We start from the raw sequence: 22,331 nt of genomic DNA on the forward strand, positions 1-22,331 counted from the left end.
CCAGCTGAGCCTCCTGGGCCCCCTCTCTGCCCTGTGAGTGCTGCTGGTGCCAGCCCTGGCCTGGCAGGAACTGGGTGATGGCACAGGAACACTCCTGGGCCCCTCACAGCACTGTGGGCACAACTGTCTCTTCCTCTTTTCCTGGATCACAAGAGATCCCTGCAGTGCAGGAACTTCCCCTGTGGTGCTTCCTGCCTTTGGTTCTGCTCAGGCCACGTGTGGATGTTTCAGAAACTGCACACACTGAGTGCCTTGTCCTTCTGATCTCTGAGGAATTAAAGGTAAATCTCACTCCTTGCATCCTACCCGACATTACTGAAGCCCTGTTTATCCTTGCAGAGCTCTTTTCTGCCAGGAGAAGCCTCATTCATGGCACAAAACTCACTGTTGGAATAAAGCAGATCTATTTCAGCACCATAACATTTTATTAAACTACACTATCAAAGTCACATTGATGGCAGGGAGAACATTGCTATCAGTGCATATTTCCTGGACTAAGACTGTATTTGTAGCATCCAGCACTTGCTGAGGAAAAGGACACTGGAACAGAATCCTTAAGAGACAGTAGAAAACTTCTACAAAAGTCAGGGCAGTTGGGAACCAGCTGAGATCTCCAACACTTCAAAACTGTGAGGGAAGGGGATTTTTAAGAAGTTTACTCTTAAGTGGTGTTGAGCTCGCTCAGCTGAGGTAAGGTGCTGGTGCCCAGCAGTTTTTAACTGGCATCCCTGTCCCTGCCTGTTCACACCCCACACAAATATTGTGTACTCATCCTCATGACCTGTGCTGACACCTGGATACAACAGCTCAGTGTTCTACAATTATAAAAACCTGTTGCAGCTCTAGACCAAACATTAAAAAGTAGCAGAAATACATTCTATACAGAAGTAAAAAAAAAAACAACAACAAACCAAAACCCAGTTGAATTCCAGAATTCCAGACAAATATCAGAGTACATCAGGTTGGGTTTAAAAAGTCTCAAATCTAACACCTATGTCACTGTTTCTACTCTCTACGAGCTCTGCCACAGCACCAGCTCAGAGCTGCTTCTGGCACGGAGAGGACACCCCCAGCTCTGCAGCATCCCTGGGAGGGGATGGTGACAGACCTTCCCCAGGGCTGCAGCTGGGGTGTGGATGAAATAAGGCTTTTCCAGTCTTCCTGGGAAGACTCAGGGTTCAGTGGAAGGTGGGAGCTGTGTGTCCCAGCCCCAGCTCCTGGCAGAGCAGAGGGAGGTGGGAGGTGTGGAGAGCACAGAATTTGGGATATGTACAGCAGTCTGCAGGGACAGGGGCTCGGGGCCTTTCCCAGTGAGGTCATGCCCAGCCAGCTGGGATCTGCTCCACGGAGATGTTCTGAGCTGTCAGTAGCACCCATCCTTCCAGGAGTCATCCTCGGGGGCCTGGGGGGTCTGTGCTGCCTGGAGGAACCTGGGGGGGACAAAACAACATGTCAGGGACAGCCCCAGGAAAAGCCCTGTAATGGACACAGGTTTGGGTTACCAACATCCCCCTGCTATGGGTGAAGTGCTGCTGTCACACCCTGAGCATCAGCAAACACCAACTTGAGGCACTTTAAGGAAATTCAGTAGCTGTTACAGGATGCTTAAACACCAATATGTGCCAAATTAACAGTTTTGTGACTTCAGCCCGTGACTGAGTCCAAGAGAAATATTTTTCCATGCAAATATAACTGAACACATGGAAAATAATGAGGTATGTAGAGTACTGATATCAATTAGGAGATTAAAAATTCCCTTTTTCATGTTTTTAAAGTAAGTAGATACATTTCAATGTAAGGCTTCAATGGGACAGAAAAGATCAACAAGCACTGGTTGCTCATTAGTCTGATATCAGTCATATCATAGTAACTCTGAATCAATTTAATTTCCCTCAATAATGAATTGTAGCATAACAGTTGTTAAAAAACAAGCAACAAGAACAAAAACTCTAAGTGTTGTGACACCACTCCCCATGCTCTGCTTTCTCCCATGAAGCTTGGCATGAAGTTACTAAAATGCCAAAGAGGTCCCCACTCACCTCCTGGACGGGGGCGTTGCCTTTCCCTTGGGCACGGCCACCCCTCCCACACCCGGCCGTGCTTTCAGAGCAGAGGGTTTGGCCACAGTGACCATGGTGGTGGTTCTGGAAGTGCAACTGCTGCTGGGAGAGCCCGTGTGGAGCTGTGGCTTGCGGACTGGGGGCACAGGAGCCGTGTAGCTGCAGGGCTTCCCCACCTGCCTGCCGGGCAGCAGGGAGCTGGCTCCCGAGGCCGCCTTCCCGGGCTGGCGCCCCGTGAGCGGGGACTGCGCGGCCCCCGAGGAATACCTGAGCTTGCTGGGAGTCAGACCTGCAGGGGACACAAGAGCACCTCTGAGGGCTGGCTAAGGAGAGAAGGGAATGGAGGCGTGTGGGAGGCGTGGCACTGACCTGCTGACCGCTGCTGAGTCCTGGGGATGCGGCTGCTGGGCACCTGCAGGTCGGACTCCAGGCTGCGGCTGCTCCGCACGGCCTCGAGCGCGCGCAGGCTGCTGCGGGCCAGGTTGGGCATGCTGTGCCTCAGCTCCTCTGAAAGCAAACACAGCCTCAGCCCCCTGCTGCTGCTGCTGAAGGCTCTCTGGAAAAACCCATGCACTTAAAAGCAGAGCAGTCTGTAGCTAGTTCTTAGCTTCCAGTAAACAGCAGTGATTTTGAAATCACAGAATAAGGAGGCTGGAAGAGACCTTCTAGACCATCCCATCAACCCACCACCACCATGATCACCACTAAGCCACACCCCCAAGTGCCACACCCAGAGATGGTGACTCCACCACCTCCCTGGGCAACTCATTCCACGGCCTGACCACTTCTGCAGGGAAACAATTGTTTCTAACACCTAACCTAGACCTCCCCTGGTGCAACTTGAGGCATTTCTTCTTGTCCTTTCACTTGGGACAGGGCAGAAGAGATCAACCCCCACGTGGCTGCACCCTCCTGTCAGGAGTTGTAGAGAGCAGTAAGGTCTCCTCTGAGCCTGCTCTTCTCCAGATTGAACTACTGCAGCTCCCTCAGCCGCTCCTGGTGCTCCAGCCCATTCCCTCCTCTGGCCACACTCCAGCCCCTCAATGTCCTTTTTGTAGTGAGTGGCTCAGAACTCCACACAGCACTCGAGGTGTGCCCAGCACAGGGAACAATCCCTGCCATGGTCCTATGACCATCCTACTCTCAATCCAGCCCGCGTCCCTTGGCCTTGACTGCTGGGCAGGTGCTGGCCCACACCCAGCACCGCCAGCTCCCTTCCTGCCCAGCAGCACTCCAGGCCCCCAGCCCGGAGCCCTGCAGGGGGATCCGTGTGTGCCAGAAGCCCCTTCCCTGGCTCAGATCACCCTCACCTTCGCTGTTGGCGTACTTGAGGCGCTCCTGCATGGGGCTCTGCACCGCCCTGCGCGGGGCGCGCAGCCGCGACGCCGCGGCCCTGCCCAGCTCCGTGCCCGAGGAGGGCGACTGGCAGCGCGGGGAGCTCAGCGGGGACGGCGAGTAGCGGTGGGCGCTGCGCAAGGACAGCGAGCAGTCGCAGTCGTCCTCGTCCTCCAGGCTGTAGGTGTCGAATTCCTGGTCGCTGTAGGTGCCGCGGCGCAGCGAGTGCAGGGAGGCGCTGGAGCTGCGGCGGGACACGGAGGCGGAGCTGGAGGCGCAGTCCTGCCGCAGGCCTGGGGACACGGGAGACACGAATTCCAACAACACACCCCAAATCCCAAAGCAATGCTTTGGTGGTGATTTGTTTCACACTGGAAGCAGAGTCAGGTTAACACCTGTCCTCCCTGGAATCCATCAGCAGGAACAGCATCACCTGCATCAGCACTGCTTAATTACAGCACAATTAGCATTCAGGGGAGCTGCAGTGCTCCCTAATCCCACCTGAGACTGAGGACATTGCCACCAAGCTCCAGCAGATTAAGTAGATATAGGAGTCTAATTTACCGGTATAGGAGTCTCATTTAGAGGTTAAATCTTTTAGTTTAATTTATTCTGCACCCACCAGCATTTCAAAGCTGGAAACACAGACTTCAAGCCTGTCTACCATGAAAATACACCTGCCTGAGTGGCACCTGGGTTATTTACAGTTCCCCACCAGCCTATGCCTTTACTGAAGTTTTCCTGCCTGACAATATATAAGCAACTTAAAAAAAACCCCAACAAAACCAAACCAAACAAAGCCCCCCCCACACAAAAAAACCCAACTGCCCAAAACAAACAAACAAAACTCACTCTCTTCCTGCAGCCGTGCCATGACCTGGACATCAGTGAGGTCCTGCAGTTTGTAGCCCATGGAGATGGAGTCGTCCGAGGTGCTCAGCTCGCTGTCTACTGAGGACTGGGAGCTCAGGGCCGAGTGCATGCTCAGGTACCCTGGGGGAGAGGGACACAAGCCCAGTCAGACACCCACAAGCCCACCAAGAGCAGCAGGGATCTGTCCCAGGAATTCAGCAGTGCAGCTGGGAGCTTCAGGTCCAGCTGTGAGAAATAAGATTTTAGAAATTCCAACACGCTGTTTTTAACCTGCTGTTTTCAGGTGTTTTTCAAAGAAGGAATGTGAGGTTGACTGGCAAGAAGCAGCTTGGTCAGTGCCCATGTATGAAATTCATTTTACACCCGAACTTCACACCTGGGTTCTCCATGTCAGCAGTTACTTGTCTTCCAAGCTGGTTGAAGAAATCATGTTGGGAACCTGCTGCTTTTTCCTGGCTGGATTTGATCACAGTTGGAAAGGGCTGCTCAGCTTTGCTGGCAAATGGTTTATTTTAACATCACTGTTGAGTATTCAGGAGGTGCCCTGCCTTCAAGTCTTCTCAGAACATGGCAGGAAAACTGTGAGCTTCAGGATGCTGAAATAATACAGTGACAGAAGTGTGGCTGTACCTTAATAAAGGTGCAGCTGGGTCTATGCTGCACACACACTCCAAGTCAAGAGATTCCATTATAAAATCCCATTTCTTTCCTCCTGAGTCAGGAAAAGACTAAGAGTTGAAATAAATCCATCCTGAGCAGGGCTTGCACCTGTAGGATGTGGTGGAATGAACAAGCACAGGTTTCCTGCTGTAATTAACAGCCCCTTCAAAACTGATTAAAAATCCAGCTGGACTTTGAGACCAGCTTTCTAAAAGGCAAAACTCCCAATCCAACTTTGTTCAGTTTGCTGTTGCATTTCAAATTGAAGGTCTAGTTAAAAATAGCCAAGGAGGGGAAAAAACTGCTCCTTCTTTCATCAGTAAAGCTGAGCTGATAATGGTTTTCAAACAGAAACCACATCTGGGCTTTGTCAAAAGGGTTGGTTTGGTTTTCAAGGGAAGTCACTGTTAAACATTTTCCATTTGAAAGGTAGGAAAGCTATTTTTTCTTGGAAATAAAATAAGATTTGAGTCAGTCAGGTTGGCAGGAAACTTTAAACTCGTCTTAGTACTTGTACAAGGCAGAGGGAAGAGGCACCTGAGATGAAGTGAACTCATCATGCTCTGAGAGGACAGAGCCTGTCCTGGCCCTGCCCTCCCACCCAGCACATTTGCAGAAGCCAAAGACACTTTGGTTTTACTCATCAGGAGCTGCTTCTGGGTGAAAAGGTGCTCAGACACCTGGACTGCCCCCCATCCTCATATGAAAAACAAGAAATTGCCTTAGAGATGTTTCCCTGCAGAGCTCAGCTGGCAAAAATCCTCAGTCCTACGTGCATCCTTTTGTTTGCAAAACAGAGATAAGTGTTAATTTCTATTTATAGCAGAAAATCAGACCTCAAAAACAAACCTGCACCTGTGAAAACAGCCACAGGCATCCCTTCTTTTTTCAGAGGGGAAAAAATTAATTTAACATCAAGTTTGGAGGCAGAGACTGTTAAACATGCTTTGTGTTTTGAAACATGCAAAGTAGGGTTTAGCAATTTCCACACAAAACAAACAAATAAGGAAGAGTCCTTTGATAGCAGAGCCAAGAGGCAAAGCCTTTGTGCTGGGAACAGCAGGAACTGCAGCAAGGATAACAAATGGTGCTCCTGGAAGGGTGTTCCTGCCTCCTCAGGCACAGGGAGGCTGCAGGCCACAGCATTTTGGAGGAGCTTCATTATCAGGCTGTAACAAGAGTTGTGGCTAAGCTGCCTCTAAGGCAGGGAATCTTCTCCACACACGATTAAGGCTGAAGGAAAACTTTTGATATTTTGTCTTAGCTGCCCACTCAGGCAATTGAAGGCTTTACCCTGGAGACTTTGGCAGCTTTTTGTTCCCTGCACTGATCAATATTCCCAAGAGAAACCTTCCCCAGAAAACTGAATCCAAGTGACTCTATAAAGATCACGTCTATAGACTACAACATTATTCAAGAGCAATATATTTTTGCCCCAACAGCTGTTTTCTATTTTAAGCCACTTAAAATTAGTACAATTTATAAATATATATATAGAAAGAGAAAAAGTAGAGAAACCCAAACCAAGAAATAACGACAGGACATTTAGAATGCAAGGAGGTTTTCTCCCACACAAATGAAACCTGGGTGAGGAAGAGAGCAAATGAGAAGGGTAAAACACCACGAGTGGCCATGAGAACTTTTCCCTGTGTCAATCCCTAACTCTCCTTGCATTTTAAAGAGCCCAGTGCTGCAGTGCCATGCCATACCTGAGCTGCCACAGGTTAGTAGTGCTTTGTTAGTCGATTTGAGGTGCCCAGGAGAGTTTAGTGCATTGCTACAGGAGCCTGCCTCGGAATTCAGGTTATGTGCGCTGGGAGATGCCAGGGGGCTGCAATACAGGTTTTTCCATCTACTGGCTAGAAGGAAAAATACAAAAAAGCCACAAAGGTTAGCATTTTGGAAACAGAGAGCAAGATCAAGAACAAGATACAGAGGTATCAAACAGGATTAAATTCTGCAGCAGAGGTACTTGGTGCTCCCTGCCACGCTGCAGAGAGCGCAGCAGTGCCCAGTCCCCCACTCGTGTCCTTTAACTGCTTTTGTCCCTTCTGACGAATTCCAAGAGTAACTCCTGACAAGCTTGGCTTTGAAGAAGCCATAGATTTCACAAAGTGCCAGTGCTGGATGGATGACTATTTCCATCACTATTTGCCACTGCTAAACCCCCTCATTTAGAGAGCTCACTGAACTTTATGTTAGCAGTGTGTTATTCTGAAATTTTGTGATGGAACCAAGACAGTATTAAACCACAGAAACTATGCCAACCCAATATAAAAACCAACTCTTTGAATTAAATTTGTTAGCTCACACACACTCACATGTTCATAAACGAACCAAAATAAGGCAGGTGGCAAAACCAAGTGCCCCCATCCTTACTGGAGGTGGAAATGAGCAGCTACATCACTGAGGAAATTACTCACACCATGATCTGGAGATACTCAAGGGGCTGCTGAACTGCCCACAGAACTCAGTTCTCCCTACTGTGAGATTATCAGCTAAGAATATAATGAAGATTCACCATATTAAGTTTTCTTTTTTTATTTCTGCCACAAATATTACCAGGTCAGACTAAGTACAACTGAAGCCGGATACATTTCAGAGAGAAAGCAGGTTATCAAATAGATTTCATTCCAATTTCTAAGCACAGATGGTTTATGAAAGCAAATGAAGTTTGTTCACAAAGTCTATTCAGTTATCTCCAGTCAGGAATGCAAGGTTAAACTCAAGATCTCAAGCAGTGCCAAACACTGTTAGAATGAAAACTAAAATAACCCAGACCAACCCCCAAAGCAGTGACCTCAGACTCCAAACCACAGGGCTCGAATTGTTGGTTAAACTGAAATCAGAATTTCTGCACTCCCATGGAGACAAGCCCTCAGACACCAATGTGGGGAGCCAGCTGGGGTTGGATTCCAGCAGCTCAGGGATATCCCTGAACTTCCTAACAGTGATTCTCTCAGAAGTGTCACTCCTCCAAACACAGCTTTTGTGTCTGAAGGTTCCTGAGTCCAGCTGGACAGAGGAGACTGCAGCACATCTCTGCAATAAACCTGCAGCTGCAGCAAGTCCTGACCAGGAGAGCTGGATGAGAGGGAATCTAGAGAAGGTAAAAAACAGTTACTGATTCCTTTCCAACCCCTCAGAGTCCAGGCTGTCAGGACCTCCAGCCCATTTTACACAAACCTGGGGGTCATCTGAACTGACACAGGCAGGATATGCACCAGGTGCACTGTAGGTGATGCAGGACAGAGGTAGGGGCAGAATAAATTCATTTTTGTCCTGTGAACTGCATCTGTTGTGAGAGCTCTCCCACCACTGAAAGCCCAGGTGGCAAAGCAAGGCCCCAAAGCCAGGCCCCAGAACACTGCCTGTGATCAGAGATGTCCCCACTGCACACAACATTCCAGGTTTTTGCATCACGCAGATGAAATCATGGATTTCCCTTCAGGATTAACACAGCTCACAGCCACCAGGAAGTGCTTTTAGGGAACGATAAACTGGAGGAAAAACCTGGTTTCCAAAAGACACCATTTCTTCAAGTTTAATATTTCACTGTTGTAAACTTTGAGCAGCGGACAATTTTTTCACCCAGGTAAGAGCAGCTGAGAAGATCCAGCAGGAATATCCAGAGGAGCAATCATCACCACTAGGAACACTCAGCACCAGGAGTTCTCCAGAAAGAAGCTGCAAGAACAGTTTTCCACGGCTCTCTTCCCACTCCCCAGCAGCACATTTTTTCCTCTACACATTTCTTACATTTAAAAAATGTTTAAATATTAACAAAACTTTATAATTCAAGAGCCTGACAACACTAAGCTTGATTTTCCTGCTTAGAATGAGATTTGTAAGGGACCCCAGAGCAGCAGAGGCTGCAGCTGCCCTACCTTGGTCCAGCCTGTTGATGAGGGTTCTGCAGGCAGCCTCAATCTCGGGGCTGGGGTTATCCAGCACCTGCCGGCACCACTTCAGAGGAGAGGCTGTTTTCTCATCCATGGATTTCCTTGGAGACACATAGAGCCTTTGCAAGGATTCAAAGGAGAGAGGAAGAAACTCATTAATTCAAAGCATACAGCTACCTAATTGGCATTTGCTAGAGTGTAGCCATCGGGAACCAACAGTTACCCAAATTAAAAAATCCAGGTTTAAATCTCATATTATGAGACTCAGGAAGAAAGTTTACTGCCACAACAGGAAAATTCAATGGCTTCACATAGAAACCCACAGGCTCTGCAAGGCAAGGTGCCATCCTAGGCTGTTGCAACACTGCTGGAAATGAAGTTGTTGGAACACTCACCTGTCTCTTCCTCTACTCCCCTCTTCCAAAACCTCCCCCCTCAGAGGCAGTGGGGGTGTGAGGTGCTCCTAACCTGAGTTGCAGGGTGATCTCCTTCCAGGAGTTGTGGGTTTTGTTTAAAATCCTCTGGATGTGTCCTCACAGCTGGGTCCTCCCAGCAGCTCTGAGACACCTGAAGGTGCATTCCCAGATTCCAGGGATAAACCCCTTCACTGCAGGATTCAGACATTCCCAGACAGGCAGGAGGCTGTGCCCTGTAATGTCAGATAAATTCTCCTCCAGCCTGAGTGTCTGCCACATCTCCGACACCTCCATTACTTTGCATGGACACCCAGGATTAACCTTATGGATAGACACATTTAATGATCTTAAACTCCTGGATTATTTACAAGGGACTGGGTGGAAAGCAACATCTTCACCAGATTTCCAAAGCAGAACATCCCTCTGAGAAAAGGTCAAAGCTGAAAGAACCTTTGCTATAAAAGCAACTCAAGTATTTTATTTACACATCCCACATTTGAATTTTTAAAAGCAAAAAGCAGTTCCTATTTTTAATGTTTTTGCTGTTCAGCAACACATTCAAAACTTGTAAGGGGAAAGAAAAATCAGTCCTCTGTACATCCTAAAGTGAAACTGTTCTTAATTCTTGCAGATCACTTGGAGAACACCCTGGTGCAGAGGGCAGTGAGACCTCAACCTACATCTGGAACCTGATGGTCTTCAAGGTCCCAGCCAGCAAAACTCCTTCTGGGATTCTGTGATTTGTGGACATCAGGCTTGGCTCTCAGGTTCCCCCTCTCCTGAGGCTCTGATGAGCTGCTGGCACAGCCTTCAGCTGCTCCCTCTGCACCAGAAAATCTCCAGCAGCAGCTCTCCCATGCACACAATCACACAACTGCTGCTTTCCCACCAGCACCTCCCTCTCCTGCTGCTCCTTCACCTCAGGACCTGCTCCCAGGTGACAAAGAACCCTCCTGGTCACCAGCAAACCACCTACAGCCACACCTGAGCGTTTATGGTGTTCCCAAAGCTGGCCTCACTGATGCATCCAGAGGATTTCACTTTCATCAGGCCAAAATCCTGTATTTAAGCATAAAGTAACGATGGGGGTGGAGTAAAGATTTCAAGAGATGTCTGCCTGTGCTTCAGTTGCCTCCTCCTCTCTCCCCCAACTTTTGCCACTCCTGCAGCAAGGTACACTGAGCCTTTCTGCTCCAGTTACTCATTATCTCACAGTCAGCTCAGATCCAACCTATGAAACACTGATTTCCACAACATAACTGCTGTAAATGAGCACGAATGTCAGTCATTATCCCACTCATTCCTGAAAAGCTGGGTTTAAAATACAGAGAAGCACTGTGGAACTCTCAGCTGTCAGGTGTCCTGGCTGTAACACCAACACCTGGCCAAGACAGAACATAAACAGCTGGGATATTTAAAATATTGTACAGGCCTGCATGACCTACTGCCCTGACCCTAACCCTAACCCTAACCCAGGCAGAGATAACAGGGAATGCAGAAAGCAACACTCCCCAGACCTGGCTGGTTTTGGGTCTATGAGATGGAGCATCACTGCATGCAACAGCTCTTAAAATACTGTTTGTTACCTGCAGAAGGACATTATTCCCTATTTTTTGCCTCCTGACACACCACTCCTGACTTGCCAGCCCTGCCTGTGGCCAGAGCCATCTTTTTCAGGGAACAGACTCAGTCTCTTTAGTCACAACTCACACAGGAGCTTTCCCCCACCAAGCTTTACACAAACCCAAATGCAAATAAAAAAATCCAAAGGCTAATTTGTTGGTGACAAAATAAATGCTGAGGAATTAATGCAAATATTCCTGAGTCTCCAAAAGCACCTCTCAGGGCAGACCCCCCAAGCCAACCCTGCTGCGTTTCTGCACGGAGAAATGAGCATTACAAGCTCTCAAATCCAATCAAACCCAGGAAGCAAAGTGCTCCCTCTCCCTGGATTTATTGTACAGCTCAGACCGCAAAAGGAGCAGTAAAACCATCACACAAAAAAGAGGCCAACAGCCTCCTCAGGGCAGCTCAGGCTGCTCTGCACATATTCCAGGTTAAGGGAGAGATTCCTGCCCTGCTCCAGTTGTTCTGCCCAGCTCCTTCCCTGCTCCTCACCCTGTCTCCACCAGGAGCATCCCTGCTGAGGATGGCAACACTTGTTTGCTTGGCAGAGCCATTCCCACATGGAGCAAAGCTGTGGAGTCCTCTGAGCTCGGTCAGAGGACTCTGATGTTTTCTGCTGACAAGTCCATTGGCAAGAGCAGCTCTCACAATTTCCCCAAACCCAATTAAGTGAACACAGCTCAATTCTTCAGAGCACTGACAGGCAACTTAGCTAAAAAGAAAAGGAATTCTGGTTTGATTTCACAGCACCAGGGTTCCCATTTTCCTTCTGCAGGAGCTTTGGGAAGGGCTCAGCACCCTGACTTCTCCAAAGGTGCTGGCACAGCACTAAACTAAAAGCACCAGCCCCTCAAATATGTGAATGTGAATCTTTCTCTGGACATATTAAGAGCCAGAAGTCACCTTTTCCTAGGCTCAGGAAAGTCCAGTGACCAGAGTCCCCCACCAGTCACCCAGCCTCGCATCCAGGGAGCTAAAACCTTGGAACAAGGAGGGTGTGAAAAGCTAAAAACTTGTGGCTTTGTTTAAAAACACTCAGAATTTTTCTTTCTGGTACTTTCAGCCTTCGAGGCTGTTTGATTTGCCAGGTTCACCGAACCCCAGAAGCACTGGAAAAGCAGGAGCAGCCCCAGAGTCAGGCAGAGCTGAACACAGTCCTGCTCAGGACCAAGCCTTACCCTGCAATTTGCTCCTCCAGCTCAGCAGTTTGGGTGTTCTCTCTAAATGTCCATGAACGTTTTCTTTTGTCAAATTGCAAATGAAATTTGGTTATTTAGATACTTACAAGGCCTCATACAAAATGCACAAATTAAACATTTGGGCAAATATTCCCAGTTTGATGTATTGAGGGTTTGTCGTATAAATTATTAAATACAAATGAGATTTTCTTCAGCTTCTGAGAGGAAGCCCTTCAATAATAAAGTATCTTTAGTTTCTGCTTACTAACATTTGTGTTTACCCTGTAAAACAGAGTATTTTGTGACAAACATCTCTGGTAAGGACCCAGTACCACAAGGATTTTTTCTTCCATTAAGTTGTAGCCATTCACAAATAAATTTATGATACACTCTGCACTTTATTCTGACATAGTCCAGAGCACTAAAACCAAGAAATATTCCAGAGATACTATTTCCTTTGTGGAATCAATGTCACAGAAGGATTTACAAGAGTTAATGGCCACTATTGCTGGATTTTGAAATGCCTGCTTTAAAAAAATCCAAACCCCAAAAATGCAGGAAACACACCAACTTTCTCAACTTGCACAATGCACCGAGAAAAAGCATCCCCACACTGAAAAACTGATCAGAGCAGGTCTAAGAGTGAAAGCTTGAGAATTTTAGATCCTGCTCAGGCAGAGTATTTGCAGCAGAAATCTATAAATCCTAAGAGCAGAATTCAGGCTGCAGAAGGCTCTAGAACCAGTGCATTAGGAAATTAAACTGAGCGTAAAGCAAAGCCCATTTCTGAAGACACAGCTTGGGTTATTATCCATCTTCCAAAGCACTTGGCACCAGTGTCTGCAGCAGCTCCAAAAATGGCAAACACTGCACTGATTTGCAGACCTTTGAGTTATACACAACAGAGCAAGGAGGAGACCTCAAATAGCTGAAAGTGTTTAGAACAATTCAGGCTTATGAGATACACCTCCTTCAAGTGCTAAAGGGCAGCTAAATTCCTCTCCAAAGTATGGATTTCAAACAGGTAATACATTCATTTTCCTTTCCTTTACATATCAGACTTCAGAGAGTTGATTTTCAGATTTAGTACTCTGCTTATGCTGTGCTAGTATCAAATCTAAACAATCCTGCTGAATAGAAATCCTAACACAGACAAGACTGGAGTAGAAAGCCACAGTGAAACAATACTACCCAGGTTCTGAAATGACAGGAACATAAAAGGAAAAAAAAAGGGAAAAATCCTGTGGAGAACACTCCACACAAAAACATTCTGCTGTTAGCCCAAGGAGAGGTCTGAGCTTTATTCCCAAGAAATTACAAAGAGAGGAAAAAATGACACTGCAAAGACACTTTCTCATGTCTATTTAGGGACTAATCCTGCTGAACAAAACACCAAAAATCAGTCCCCAAGTCAGAGCAGCTATAAAGCTCATGTTAAATTAATCTCCTGACCCAGCCAGCAGCCCTTACAGCGATGACAAGGCAGCTGGGGTGCAGTTCCAGAGTGATGTTGTGAACACACAGACAAACACACACCCCAGCACTCCTGCAGCAGCAGGGCCAGCCTGCTCCCCACCTCTCTGCCTCTGACACTGAGGATCTCCCTGCCCACCCCTCATTTTACAGAAAGGTGAGGAACAGGAGCCATAGGCTGGAGCACTTCCCAACCTGAGCCAGGGGAAGGCAGGCTCTGCCATCAGAAGCAGCTCCCCCTCCCAGGCTGAGCTCTGCACGCGATGTCACCAGCAGGCAGGTCCTGCCTTTCAGCTCTGCCCGGAGGGAGGTGCTGGGGACACTCCCACAGAGCTGCACTGGCTCTTGAAGCAGCTCCTGTACCCAGAGATTGTCCCAGCAGGGCAGATGTCACCCAGCAGAAACAGGTAACACTCTCCTCAAACCAGTCAGGAAAGGTTTGGAGAAGTCACTTGTGCATTATTTAATGCAACAGTGGTAAAAACACCTCATAAAATGACCAGTCTGAGAGAACAAGACCTTGCAAATTGCTGTTTCTAAGTCATGTAGATCTTGTCACCAGGAGAGATCACAGGGGAGCTACAACACAGCATGTGAAGAGTATAAATGGATTACACAGAAACACTCTGTAAGTAACCTTCTCCCCCAAGCTGGAGGCACTAGGTGCTGCACCGGTAGAATTCCTGGATTTTGTGCAGCATCATATCCTCACGTGGTGGAACTTCTCCAAGATTTCTCTCCCTGTCTCTGATTGTACAAGCAGCAATGATTTCCTCCAGTACATTGAATTAAAAGACTTAAACATGAACATAGAAGAAGGTCACTGGACACAGAGCAAAGGCTGACAAATCACATACCTAGGAAACTCCCACAGTGTCATTTCTGAGAGCAAACCACGCTCCTGCTCCCTACAAGCACCAATTCAAGGGCACCCCACTTGCTGTGCTGAGCACGGATTCAGGCAGGAGACAACACAACACTGAGGAGAAGACAGCATGACCCAGTTTCAGTCGAGACAGACTTTTGGGAATGAGAGCAGCAACTCAGGGATTCACCTGAGTGCCAGGGATTCCTTCTTCTCCTCACCTCATGGAAAAACCCCAGAATGACAAACACTGGGAACACAACCAGTGTAATGCTGTCAGCAGCAGATCGGGTTTGTTCCCTGCGTGAGAGGGCATTTGGATGAAAGCCTTCCCAACAGCTCAGGAGCTGCCCTGTGCTCAAGTCCAAGGTGAGGAGCATCACTGAGCTCCTCAGTGCCAGAGCCCTGCTCCATGGGATTGGTCTCCAGGGTATTTACAATTTTGAGCAGCTATTTGAGAAAGGGAGCTGAGGGAGCAGCCGAGGCCAGGCAGGCCAGGGCAGAGTTACAGCAGCTGGGAGTGGGCTCTGCCTCGGGTTTCACACAGCTCGGTCGCTGCAAATACAGCTCCAAAACACAACCTCAGAGCTGCTGAACCAGGGAGCTGCACAGAAACTTATGCAACTTCCAGCTGAATAAAGAGAATAATTTCAAAATAGAGCAGGGATTGAAGCTCCACCTGCACAGAACAGCAAGAAACCCTCTGACCACTCCATCCTTCTTCCAGGGAAGAAGGGTGTACAATATTTTTAAAAGGACTGCAAATACACAATACACTCAGCTAGTCCCTTTGGATTTGCTCAATGCAGGCAGCACTAAATATTGCCCCCATCAGCAAAGCCACCTTGTTAGAGCTGATCCGAAATTCAGAGAATCAAGAGGCATTGTTGGAGCTGTCAGGGTTTTTTTTGTTTTAAGAAAAACCTCCCTCCCCTTCAAGCAGTTTACTGGTTCTTGCTGAGGGAAAGCACAAGCACCTACATGGGCTGCATGTGGGATGTGTTTATGGAGACAGTTTGGGATATTTGGCAATGAACACAGGCACTATTGATTGTACACAGGATTCATTCCCCACTTTCAGAACAAGCTCCAGAACAAGAAGCCACCACTAAAAGCAGCTTCCTGTTTCAGCAGGTTTGTTTGACAAGAGGAAAAGGGAACAGATGGAAGGGATGCAGCACAATCAAAGATAATTTATGGAAACAGCACTTGCACAAGTGCTCTGGATCACCACCCTTAACCAACTCCTCGGGGGCCTCTTTGTCACAGGTTGCCCTGTTCCAACCAAATCTGGCAAAAAAACAGAGCAAACAAACCCACAAGGATCTTACAAGGTGCAGAGTGAAGTGTACCTGGGAAAGAAGGGCCTTACCAGCCACCAGCTGAAGGAAAGGTCAAAGAACAGAACTCCCAGGCACAGAATCTCTCCTGATTTCACTGGGCAGCATCCCCTGCCTGGGTAAATCTCAGCCTCTGAGACTCAAAAGATTTGAGAACTCTGCCCTGTCACAGGCTCTATAAATGTGAATATAAACCTGGCTGCTTCCATTAACATGGAAATAATAAAGCTAGTCTTCCATATGCAAACTGTTAAATACATTCCCTTATTTATTTATAAGAAAACTGCTCAAAATGCTGTTTAGGTATATTGAAGAGTTCCAGTGATAAGTTAGAACCAGGATTTGGGTTTTAAACGTACACTTGCAATGAAAAAAAAAAAAATCACATTTTAATATAACCTCAGATTCAGGCTGGAGCTGATGCCATGACCTCATTGAGCTCCACTCCATTAACAAAAACGTTACCTTCCCTTTAACAGCTAATGAATGTTTGGAGCTGAAGGTTTGGTTTGTGTTCAGTAGCCCTGTCCTTGCTGCCAGATTCATCTGGCTACACAAATTTGAAACCCAATTTGCAGAGCCCTGAGGCTCTTCCTCCCAAGTCTTACAAATTAACAACTCTGGGTAAAATCTCAAGTCCCAGTTATTGCGGGAGCTGGCATCAGCCTTAAACTTTACATTTCCCTTGCCCTCCCAAAGGTTGTTAATCTACTGATTTATAAAACAAGTTCTAAACAAGGCTGGTGGTGGAGGGGAGAGTCCCAGAGAGTCGGGTCAGTTAAAGATTACATCATTGATCTGGTTCAGTTCATGTCTCTGAACAAAAGAGGTGCTTAACTGGAAAGAAACAGCCTTCAGGAGCTGGGAACGGTTTGTATCCTCAGGTCCTAGCAAAAGCCACAAACTCCAGATAGTCTAGGGATACTTATTGACAAAATTGTTATTAAAATATGGTATTTGACAGTTATGTTCAAGGTTTAAAAGCTTCATTATTCATTCATCTGCATGTGCTATATATAACTAAACTTAGAAGGAAAGGAAGCTGCAGCAGTGGCTGGAAGGAAGGGAGAAAAAAACAGCACCTACAGGTAAACTTATTTTTTAAAAAATAATGGTCTGGTACAATGGACATAAAAATAAGAACGGTCACTAATGAGAACTGCATTCTTGCTGCTAAAAATCCAAGTCCTGTTCAGAAATCAGTTTACAGCTTTAAAGGAACTGTTCACCTAACCACAGCATGCCCCTCTCCCCCAGGCCTGGGGGTACCTACCAGCAATCCTCCTCTTCAGGGCAATTTTCCAGTTCTAACACTTTGACTTCATCCAGATCCGCGTGACTCGGAAGCCCCTCTAGATCTGCACCCTTTTCACTGGGATTCTGTTCATGGATTGCAGCCGGGGCGTGGATCCCTGCCATGAGCAGGCTGCCCAGGAGCTCGGAGCTGTCACTTGTATCCACAGGTGAGGGACACTGGCCATTGCTGTGGCTCTGCTCCCCATTGGGAGACACCTCCTCAGGGGCACTGTTGCAGCTGTATTGCACTGGGGCATCCAAGCCTCTTTTGAAGTTGTTCTCTCCTTCCTCCTGCCTCATCTTGCTCAGCTGGCTGCGCAGATCTGCCATCAGCTGCAACTCCTGCTGCTCGGTGATGGCGTTGATGCTGTTGTTGATCTCCATCCCGTTGAGGCCAGGCTCGTGGTTACCCACCCCGGCACGGATGTCCCCTGGCACATTTGTCCCCAGCAGGGTCCTGCTGCTCCTGCTCCTGGCGTGCTGATTGTCCAGCTCCAGCCTCCGGACCAGCTCCCGCAGCTTCCGCACCTCCGGGCCCACGTCCTCGGGGGGCTCCGTGCCTGGGCCCATGGCCGGGTGCTCCGGGGCGTCTCTGCCCAGGGCCGGCTCCAGAGCGGGGTCCTGCTGGATCAGCGGGGCATTCCCGGGCACCACCATCCTCCAGGACGCCCGGTCCCACTGCAAGGCACGGCAAACACAGCAGAGGTCCACAAGAGTTTTAGGCAAATGGAATTAAGACACCAAAAATTCTGGCTTTTATAAGCATCAGCTAATTACACTGGGGTGGAAGGTGTCTGAATGTCATCCAAATCCAAAAAGAATGACTGAAATTAGGGTTGAAAATTGCAAAGCCCACAGATTCTTCTTTTTGAACTGCAAGGATGTGCACCTGTTCTGAATCAATGAATTTAATAGACGGAAGCTGATTTAATCCCCCACCAATAGTTTAGTTTCCATCTGTTTACCAACAAAATACTTGGGAAAAGCACTGATGGAGCAAAGTCAGGAAACATCATTAATAAGGGGCTGACGTCAGACAACAACAGCATCAAGAAAATGGAGAAAACATCCTTTGTTCATTACCAGGCTTATCCTGGAAAAGCAGAAAAAACTTGGAAAGATTTCTGTATCACCTTATACCAAAGAAACAAACAGGAACTGCAGTTACTGTGGTACATGAAAATAAGATTAAGTAACGTTTTTACTGGTGCATTTTCCTGTTATAACTGAAAAGAGAGGGGTGCAAACAGGGGAAAATAAAAAAAAATCCCAACTTAAGATTACATACTCCACTAAGTCAAAAAACTATGCATAAGGTGCATTTCACACTAGTTTCACAACATGAGCAAACACTGCTTTTCCCCCCCACCTGATTTACGTGAGTTCTCAGTTTCACTGGGCACATTCATTTCCAAACTGACTCTTCACTGAAAACCCCTAGTACTGAAAATCCCTTAATTAACAGTACACGGAACAGTAAAAGGGGTTAAAAGTCAGAAATCCTCTCTGTTTTGCAGAAGGAGGGCAAACTGACTGAGAGAAGAGGGAGTGAGTCAATACAGCCAATTCAAAGTTTAAAAACTGATGCACTTGTTACAGCTGCAAACCCTGACGTTTTGTGGCTGTGGATGTTCTTCCCCCTCCCTCTGCTGCCTGAAAATATAATTTGTTTTTATGTGACAGTGGGCAAAGGAAAGCACAAAAACTCAGTGTCACACAAAGCAAGGTTACAAACAGACACCCTCATAGGTACCTCAGCATCTCCCTATTATTTAGGCACTTGTAACAGCAATAGCTGGGCACATCTCTTTAAAAATACATTTTGTTTTGTTGGGGTTTTTTACCTGATTTTTTCTTATTTTGGTCCTCTATCTGCAAGATGCAAATTTTCAGCTTCCGCTTGAGTTAATAAAAAAACACAAACAGCCCTTAGGAAGAGCTGTGAGCAAACAGAGCACACCTTCCACCCATATTCCAAACCCCTGCCGGTAAGCAGCACTGCTGAAGGCATTTTGCCTTGGGGAAAGGAAATTGACTACGGAGTTACCAAGCAATCCCGTTCCCACCCATGTGCCAGCTTCAAAAAGCTCCTCGCATGGATTCCCACTCCTACAAACCCACAGGATCCTCTCGGGTAACTGCACGGTGTGATTTCCAAAGAGATCTCCGAGGAAGGAAGCACTGTGTTTCCCAGAGATATCCCAAAGATGGGCAACTCAGAGGATATACCATGGAGAGTTCTAGGAGTTCCACTGTCCGAGCAAAACAGAGGCTCAAGGAGGGGAATTAAGGAGATGGGTCGCCCAAAAAATCGGTTCCCTTCCAAGGGCGAGGAACTGCAAAAAAACCTCACGTGAGGAAAAAACACACGTTGAGGGGGAAGAGCAGCTGAAAAGCGCTCAGTCTTTCCCCACAACCACTACGCCTAAAAACCACCCAAAAAAACCCCAAAAAAAAACCCCAGCAAAGACATGCGGAGGAAGAGATACAAACCTGTGAAAGTTAATTTCATTGTGTAACGAGGGGAAGAAATAAAACACGTTTAGAAGAAGGCAAAAAGGCGGCAGCCGTGAGCGGGCCGTAGACAATAATTCGGAGTTTGCCGAGCAGACATCCGGGTGTCTCACCGAGGGTAACGGTCCCCTCACCCCGCGGGGCTGCCAGGGCCATGGGGGCTCTGAGGGCTCTGAGAGCTGCAGGGGCTGGGAAGGGCGAGCAAAAGGACTCTGAAGGGGCTGCGATGGGCTTGGGGGGTCTTAGGGGCCATGATGGCCATGGGGCTTATGGGGGGTGCAGGCTCTTGGGAGGCTCTCGGGGGCTCTGAGAACCAGGAGGGGGCTATGAGGGGGTTGTGGGGGGGGCTCTGATGGCCATGGGACTACGTGGGGTGGGGTTCTGGGGGGCAGTGATGGCCGTGGGGCTGTAAGAGCTAGAGGAAGAGCTGTGACGGGGCTGCGGGGGCTGTGATGGCCATGAGCGCTGTGAGAGGGCTCCGAGAGGCCGGGGGGCTGTGATGGCCGGGGGGCTGTGGAAGCTCTGAGCAGCTCCGAGAGCCGGGGGGAGGGTGAGGCAAGGGACGGGCTGAGGGTCTGAGCAGGGCTGTGATGGCCGTGATGGGGGTGCGCGCTGTGCGGCACCGGCGGACGCGACCCCCGCGGGGGGCACGGGCGCGGCCGGTCCGCACCGAGCGCGGCGGAGCCGAGCGCGGCGGGCACCCCTCCCCTTCGCACGGTACCTGGATGGATGGATGGATGGATGGACTGACGGCGGGATAGGCGGATGGCGGGCGGGCGGTCGGTCGGAGGGCGGGCGCCCGCCCGGTCGGTGCCGGTGCCGCCTTTCTCCGGCGGCTCAGCCCGGCCCGCGAACGGCGGGAGGCGCCGCCCCCGCCCCTGTGTGGGGAACGGGGGATGGGGGCGCTGCGCCTGCGCGGGGCCGCCTCAGGCGGCGGCGCGCGGGGAGCGGCCCGGGCGGGGAGCGCGGACCGCCCCGGGTGAGGGCACGGCAGCGAGGGCACAGGGGCGGGCCAGGGGCGGCAAGGAAGTGAGGTGGAATGGCGGTGAGACGGGGAAGAAGGGGATGGATGAGGGGGAAAAGCGGGGAGTGATGACGGGAAGGAGGTGAGTGGAGTGAGGGGCATGTGGACGTGAGCGAGGAGGAAAAGGGATGGATGAGGGAAATGGGGATTAGTGAGGGGGAAAGGGGGATCGGTGAGAAAAGGGTTAAAAAGGGGGAAAGGGAGCGAGAGGGAAAGGGGTAAGTGATGGCAGAATGGGGGTAAGTGAGGGGGAAAGAGGCGAGTGAGGGTGAAAGAGCGGAGTTAAGAGGGGAATGGAATGGGTGAAGGAGGAAAGGGAATTAAGAGGGAAATGGGGCAGATGAGGGGGAAAGGGGTGAGAGGAGGAAAAAGGGGATGAATGAGGGGAAAATGAAGGAGTGACGGTGGGAAGGAGGTGAGTGAGGAGTGGGGATCAATGAGGGGAAAAGGTTTACAAGGGGGAAAAGTGATGGCAGAAAAGGGGGTGAGTGAGGGGGTATGAGAGTGAGGGGGAGGAAAGAGGAGGAGGGAGAAAGGTGAGGAAGTGAGGGAAGGGAGAGAGGAAGAAGAGGAGGAAAGGAGAGAGGAAGAGGAGCAAATGAGGCGAAAAGGGCTGAGTAGAGAAGGGATGAGTGAAGGGGGAAAGGGTCTCTCCATGTGATCCAGAAAAATGCACAAAATGCAGCTTAGCTGGGATCTGCCAAAGCTTTGGTGTGTGTAGCATCTCTTCAGGACAGTTATATCAACCAACAATAAAACCAGCGCCATTCTTTGACATCCTCCTCCCAAATATGCGTGTTGGACCCACACAGCCTCTGGCACCTCCTGATAAGCATTGGGTGTTTGGCAGTCACCAAGGCCACGTGCTATGAGCAGAATCTCCTTTCTGTACCAGTTGGCCTGAACACCACATCCAGCACTGACACTGCTCAAGGTCTGTCCTGGTGTCCGCTGGGCTAGTGTTGATTTTGTCACTCTTGTTAGTTTTCAGATGCCCTGGGGAGGTTTGGTCTGTGCAGAAGATGGGATTTCCAAAATAAGAGGTCCCTGTGCCACCATGGGAACTACAGTGCCAGGATGGGTTTGCGTCCACCTCTGCTCATTCACCACCAGCACATTTCATACCCTTTATATATTTATTTATTTATTTGATTTAATGTGAAATAACCTAGTCAAGATTTGTCCCCACAAGCAGCAGAATCCCAAGAGAAATAAGATCTTTTTGTGAAAGAAAATGCATGACCTCATCCATCATGTAGGAAAAAAATCTGTGTGCAGGTGACCTTTCTCCACAAATACCAGGAAGATTCACCTCTTTGAATAATTCATTTGTTTTTTTATTCATGGGGGTAGGTCAGCAATTCTTCAAAGCTCAGATCAATACAAATTATAAAGCATAACATTTTTATAATAGCTGCAGGTTCCTTTTGGGTGATACATGTCTTTAAGGGGGGAAAAAAACCCTCCTGTCAGGGAGCTGTGCACAGCCAAAAGGTCCCTTCTTAGCTTCCTTTTCTTCAGGTTAAGCCCCTTTCCCTGCTCCCTCAGCTGCTCTCAAACACAAACAAAAATTCACATGGGGGATCAGGGTTCCTTTATCCCCAGGTAATCACAGGATTTTAGGACAAGCTTGGTTTGCAGAGGATGGGGAAGCCCTGGTTGCCCAGAGCAGCTGTGGCTGCCCCTGGATCCCTGGAAGTGTCCAAGGCCAGGCTGGATGGAGCTTGGTCCCTGCCTTGAACTTTAAAATAGATGAACTTTAACTCCTT

General features: G+C 48.6%; 2 protein-coding genes across 3 annotated transcripts in view; one reads left to right on the forward strand and one right to left on the reverse strand.

Annotated features, from left to right (window-relative positions):
• The window catches only part of SPRY3 (sprouty RTK signaling antagonist 3), a 315,558-nt gene that overhangs the window by 158,683 nt on the left and 134,544 nt on the right, over window positions 1-22,331 (forward strand). The window lies entirely within an intron of this gene.
• Window positions 403-17,702, reverse strand: LOC137482639 (SLAIN motif-containing protein-like). 2 transcript variants are annotated; one of them, XM_068205139.1, is made up of 8 exons: window positions 17,002-17,702; window positions 8,816-8,949; window positions 6,638-6,787; window positions 4,248-4,388; window positions 3,371-3,688; window positions 2,430-2,567; window positions 2,040-2,349; window positions 403-1,430 (listed from the first exon to the last, which is right to left on the reverse strand). In XM_068205139.1, the coding sequence occupies exons 1-8, from the start codon at window positions 17,679-17,681 to the stop codon at window positions 1,364-1,366; spliced, it is 1,938 nt and encodes a 645-aa protein (XP_068061240.1). In that variant the 5' UTR covers window positions 17,682-17,702; the 3' UTR covers window positions 403-1,363. The 2 variants fall into 2 exon arrangements, with proteins under 2 accessions (XP_068061240.1, XP_068061241.1); XM_068205140.1 differs by lacking the exon at window positions 6,638-6,787.

Source organism: Anomalospiza imberbis, chromosome 14 (genome assembly GCF_031753505.1).
Source record: "Anomalospiza imberbis isolate Cuckoo-Finch-1a 21T00152 chromosome 14, ASM3175350v1, whole genome shotgun sequence".
Classification (NCBI taxonomy): domain Eukaryota; kingdom Metazoa; phylum Chordata; class Aves; order Passeriformes; family Viduidae; genus Anomalospiza; species Anomalospiza imberbis.